Below are 6,478 nucleotides of genomic sequence, written 5' to 3' on the forward strand. Positions count from 1 at the left end.
CCCACTAACGATTTACATAAGTATCTCTATCTTTATTTTACGTTCTATTTATCCTTTAATTATTAAAACTCCATAACCATTTTAATCCGTCTGACTGAGATTTACAAGGTGAGCATAGCTTGCTTAAAGCCGACAATCTCCGTGGGATCGACCCTTACTCATGTAAGGTTTATTACTTGGATGACCCAGTGCACTTGCTGGTTAGTTGTGCGAAGTTGTGAATAAGACTGATATTACAATTGTGCGTACCAAATTATTGGCGCCATTGAGATCACAATTTTGTGCACCAAGGTCATGTGTCACAAACTAAGGGAAATGTCATCACCCACCGTTTATCCCAAAACCTTCCCACTTCCCCTATAAAACTCCATAATTCTTCGTTCTTCTTATAGCACTACACAAACATGAGTTATCCCCCCTCCCTCACTCTCCAAATTGGACATAGTATTGTTGCTCTCCCGACTACCATTAGTATATTTTCCTTTGTTAATGGTAGCCGCCGCATTATAAGATCTATCCAGATTGGTTTTGTTGAGGATTTGCTTAATTTTGAATTTGGCTACCGAGCAAGAAGGTCATTCTCATTGGTTGGAGAAGAAGCTTTGCCATAGGAAGAATGACCATTAGTCAGACATGGCAGTCACAATTTGTCCGGCGACAGCGATCTTGTGGACTAAGAGTGTTTGTGTATCTGGATCTGTACTGTCTTAGGTGAGGAACATGTACTTCTATGGTTCTTACAAAATAAACTTGTGTAGCTGTAGTGGTATCATTTTGGATTTCATAGTTATTAATACGGTAAGAATTTTTTTGTAGTTTACAATGGTGTTAGGTGTCGATCATCTTGGTTAATTCTGGTTGGAGTTGATTGCTGGCTTGGATTGTGCGATTGCGTTGACAGCGGTGGATCATGGCTGCCATTATAAGTGCTATAACAGGATCTACTATTTCAGAAGGTGTAGATAGTTCCTTTCCTTTGACGCTATTTTTTCGTGTCTATTTATTAACAGGTTGTTGCTATCATTTTAGTTACTATGCATGAAGTCGTTGTAAGAGTTTAATTGTAATTTTTTTATTTGCCGTTGATAACCTAATTGTTCCACTTCACTGTGTTGCATATGTATTCTTTATAGGTTATAGGCTTATCATGAATCTGTGAATTTTGTTTTTGTTGGATATATGTGTTGCATATTTGATGCCAGGACTTGCTCTTTCACAAAAAAAAACCCAATAACCTTTGTTCTTGTAAATACATATGTTACTACATTCTTTTTTTTTTAGTTGGGCTGACAATCTGACACGATGTCTATGGTTGTATAACAATCTTAATAGTAATAAATTGTTATTAGGTTCTAAATTTGATTATTTATCACTGCACTCCTTTGTTTTGGGATTATAGAGGGATACTTTTATTAGAATTTTATGTCTGTAAATAAAAATATGTGCACTTAGTTTGTGTTTTAAATATTTTTTATATTTTCTGTTTTAGAATTTTTTGAAAGAATAAGAAATGAAAGATGATATGCATGTATTTGGTTTATATGTTTATTTCTGTCTTTATTTTCTGGATTTTTTAGTTATTTATAAAGAAAAATGAAAAAAATAGATAAAAACAGGAAATAAAACGTTATTGTTATCTTTTTTTCTTGAGAACATTGAAATAAAAATAAAAAATTAAACCAAACACATTGTCTTTATATTTTTACCTTAAGTAAAAACAAAAAATTAAACCAAACACATTGTCTTTATATTTTAACCTTAAGTATTTACAAATAAATATAGCTTTAACATAAGTACTAAACATAAATAAAAGAGACATAAAGGTACTAAGTCAACTAACCAAGCTATATATAATTATGGTCTAGATCATACATGTGTTCTTGTTGGATGAATCTGTGCTTGGGTTATACCCTTGAAGCATTGGATGTTGGCTACAGTCATATATATTTCTATCTCCATGTGTCGTTGTTGGATGAAATTGTGCTTGAGTTATACCCTTGAAGCATCCATTAGATGTTGGCTACAATTATATATATTTCTATCTCCAGTGTCTAGAAAACTACTCCTATGATGGAATCCCAACATTATTATATATATAGAGGACTAATTGCATTTAAATTAGAAACCCTAATATGTAGTACTAACTTGCATTTATAAATTTATGAATTATTCAGAGGGAAAACAAACAATGTGAACTGTGATGACTTGGTTCATCTGTCTTTTTGCTCCTAGACAGCTAAGAATGTAAGGAAATAGCGATGAATCATTAGTCATTTTATAAAGTGAAATTATTTTATAACAATAATAAATTTGACTAATATATATTATCTCTATAAGGAATACATACACTTTATATGCCATTTTTTTGGTGATTTGTTTTGGCTAGTAATGTTGTGTATCTTCTTCATAAACTGAAATTAATTTTGAAACATGTGTTATTGACATGAGGAGCTGATTCAATGAAGACGTAAAACGACAGAATTCATTAGCATTATTACAGAGAGCAGCGGCAGGAAAAGATTTGAAATACTGTGATAACATGCATGATTTGCATCCAACAAAAAAAAGCAAGGTAATTTAGAAGTGCATCATTCGTTTGATATGCTAATTACTACTATAATATTTTGTCTCTTTCAACAAAGTATACTTTTTTAATTAGAAACTAATTATGCTATTTGTTCAATTGATACACTTTGTTATCAACATATATTTTGTCGTGGGTGTTAACAAGAAAATAGAATGAATGCATCCCATAAATTTTCATCGGGTGCTTTTTTTAAAACTTCTATATACTTTTGTAATATTCAGGTTTTTAGCAGTGAGAAAAAATCTGTTTGCCATTTTCTTCCCATGTGTTGCCAAGCGAGACTATTGCGTACATTATTCATACGTAAGAGAAATTTGTTTTTCTGCGATATTTGATTATGTGCTTGGGTAATTAAAAACACTTATAGTCCGTAAAATTATGCATGCTAGAACAGGTTGCTATACAACATTTTTTGGCCTAGTTTCCATTTAGTTTTCTAACCAACATTCCTAAACACTTCTTTATATACCACGTTGTCCGTTTCTGTGCAGTTATCCTCCGTGTGACATATCAATATTTTCAATAAAGCTCTATTTGTAACTCTAGATACCGCAACATATAACTGACCATGTATAAAGACGGGTTTTTTTAGGATCAACCCAACTTTAGACAACGATTGGCCTTGACTTTTATTAATGGTCATCGCATATGATACCATTATAGGAATTTGTCTACGTTGAAACTTGAAAGGTATCCTGTGATCAGATGGGGTTAAAGTCATTCTTGGGATGAAAACCTTTTGGCCACTGTTTGCTCCTGATAGGCTCCTTGCTTCTAATACGTGTTTACCAAGTTTGGTTATGACTAAGCGAGTGCCATTACATAACCCAGCCGTGTGGTCAATGTTACAAAGTAACATTATAGGTGTCCCAACCTTGAGTGTCAATTCATGGTTTGGCACCCCAGAGCATTTAATCGTGTTTAGGAACTCAGGTGTGTGAATTGATGCAGAGATGTCATTAGCAGGTTCTGTTTCGCATGCTTTGTCTGAGCTATAAAAGGTTTGCGCCTCGGTTTGGTTCAAACTGATCATATAATTATTGATTTCATCAACAATATGCAATGTGGGTGCAAGTATGGCCCGATCTTAAATGTTAGATAGATAGTTTGTCCCATCAAACAAATCCGGATATATTGCTTTGCAAATAGCTACGATGGGGTCATCCCAATCCTTTATCATGATATCATCCAAAATTTTAACTTTGTCAACACCATCCTTCTGAGTGCCATAGTTCCCAGCACCGATCTTTAGAATCTATTCTGCAAATTCCCTTAAGTCTTTTATTTTTTCATCATCATGTGTAGCTTTCAGACGCATGTTCTTTGACAAAGTAAGTAACTTGCAGCTCTCCCAAATGTAAGATGAATTTATCGTTGCATGTACAATATCTTGCCTACTACCTTTGGGAATAACAGGAAGTATCTGTCGAAAATCCCCACTGAATACAATTGTCTTTCTTCCAAATGGCTGATTTTGACTATTTGGATTACTAAACCTCAAGATATCCCTCATTGTCCTATCAAGCACCTCAATGCAATGTTTATTAACCATAGGAGCTTCATCCCATATTATTAACCGAGTCTTTATTATCAACTCAGCCAATGCACTGCCTTACTTTATGTTGCATGTTGAAAATTCATCAAGGTTTAATGGGATTGCAAAACATGAGTGTGCCGTTTTACCACCTGGTAACAATAAGGATGCTATCCCGCTTGATGCAACCGTGATAACAATCTTCCCTTTTGATCTAATTGCAGCGGCTAGTGTCTTCCAGAAAAATGTCTTTCCAGTCCCACTGTATCCATATAGGAAGAAGACCCTCCCTTTCCCATTGTTCACAGTTTGCATAATTTGTTCATATACTAATCTTTGTTCTTCTGTTAGTTGTTGCAGATATGTTGTGTGTTCCACCGCTAGATTGCGTCTATCATATCGAAGTTCATCGTGAATCAGTCTATTAATCCCAGTGTGCCTCAATAGCAGATTAGATATTTTCATGTTTGGGTATGGCATAGAATGGTAATCTCTTAAGCTTTTGTTGTAAGCTTTTTGTAAGTCTTCAATTTCAATTAGAATTAAGTCCTGCAGCTCTTCATCTATTACTTGTAAACCTGTATTGGAATTAAAAGGTTGTGATCAGCTGAAACTATGATAACACTATCAACTTAAGTGCATGCCACTGTTTCAGAAACAGCATGGATATCTATTACTATATTAGATTTTTCATATACATCAAATTACTATTTATACATCAAATGTGTGTGTTGTTGTGCGGTTATAGCAATGATATATAATTGTTTGTTTGTTGATGTGATTTTTCAAATAGAATTTCTTGAAAAAGAGTTAATAGTCTTTGTTCTTCGAAACACGTGTTAATTTATTTTAAAAGTTTTGTATTTTAGTACGTTGACGTCATGAATATGGTTGAACAACATTTTTAATAGTAATAAATTGTTATTAGGTGTTAATTTATAATAAATATACTTGAATCATATGCTCATACAAATCAATTTGTTACAACATAAGATTTTTGATAAAGATATCATGCAAGTTATTTTGTATGTACATTTTTCGATTTGTTTTGGTTAGTTAGTCTTCCCATAGCTACTATACAATGGACTAAATGCTGCAGTTTTTATAACATTATGTATTTCTTCAAGCTCCTATCTATCATGTGCTCTAGTGTATTTTTCTTATAACTAATTCTCACTACTATTATTGTGCATGCTATTGGACTCTGTAAAATACCCAATTTTCTACACATGTTGACAGGTACATCTAATGGGATGGATTTGGATAAAGCTGGAATATTATATCCATAATAGGGACAATTGTGCAAGGCTTTTCATTGATACAACCACGTCTGACCATTTTAGACTATATTTCATTAGAAGGATCATCCAAATTCCAGAACAAAGAATTTCAGAGATAATACATCTTTCCATAACTATAACTACTAAACATTATATTGAATTTTCATTCAAACCAACCAACATGGATTTATAGTCATTTAATTGCACAAAACAATTGCATATATATTGTGCATATAACTTGAACATAACTGGTCAGTGAGACCTCAAAAGTCACTAATGTTAAAATGCTTAAAATTAAATTGTGTATAGATCTAATGTTTGGTTTCCTAAAAGAGTAAAAAATTTTCTTACATGTTTAAGATATTCAAAAACCGTAAGAATGCTAACTCAACTATGTATAGGATATTCAAAAAATGTAAGAATGCTAACTCAATTAAGTAAATCTCCGTTCTTGTATTGATTAAAACTGAGTAGTGCTTATGGTGTGAATGCTATAATTATGATGGTGTGGTGAAGTTGTAGTTCTTGTATTGATTAAGACTAAGTAGTGCTTATGGTGTGAATGTTATAGTTATAATGGTGGGGTGAAGTTGTAGTTTCTAGAACACCGTATTTCCTTTTAACAAATCATGAGAATTTAGATGTACTTGATTTATGCAAAAAAATTACCGGTCAAAGTCCTGTTAGCAATTTAAGGTTACCTTGATTATCGAGAATTCTTCTTTGTCTGTGCACAATGTCATCATACAACAACTTCCATGTATTTTTCCACACATGCTCAGGCCTTGCCATTGAATTAGATGACAGTAACGTCGCATACAGTTTTCTTAAGTATTCTCCTGATCCCTAATGGCTAGCTTCATTAATTGCTTCAATATATTCTTTGTCGTCATCCAATAGACCTTGTGCAAAACATGCGTCTCTAAATGACGGATATACAACCGCATCAACTATTCTAACCTCTTCGTATGACGTAGGTCCCCTAATAAAGTTACGTAGCAATTTCAAGTAATAAATTTCACCCAATCCCGGAGGAACGAAGAAAATTCTCCCAATGATGGAGTGTGACTTGCGTGG

The 6,478-nt window shown here is 33.3% G+C and overlaps 1 protein-coding gene across 1 annotated transcript; it reads right to left on the minus strand.

Moving 5' to 3' along the window:
* Window positions 1–3,023: 3,023 nt before the first annotated feature.
* On the minus strand, window positions 3,024–6,193 carry LOC140183555 (uncharacterized). The gene is made up of 5 exons (XM_072232006.1): window positions 6,103–6,193; window positions 4,204–4,699; window positions 3,972–4,104; window positions 3,709–3,842; window positions 3,024–3,612 (listed from the first exon to the last, which is right to left on the minus strand). The coding sequence occupies exons 1-5, from the start codon at window positions 6,191–6,193 to the stop codon at window positions 3,024–3,026; spliced, it is 1,443 nt and encodes a 480-aa protein (XP_072088107.1).
* Between the last annotated feature and the right edge of the window lie 285 nt (window positions 6,194–6,478).

This window comes from Arachis hypogaea, chromosome 3 (assembly GCF_003086295.3).
Source record: "Arachis hypogaea cultivar Tifrunner chromosome 3, arahy.Tifrunner.gnm2.J5K5, whole genome shotgun sequence".
Classification (NCBI taxonomy): domain Eukaryota; kingdom Viridiplantae; phylum Streptophyta; class Magnoliopsida; order Fabales; family Fabaceae; genus Arachis; species Arachis hypogaea.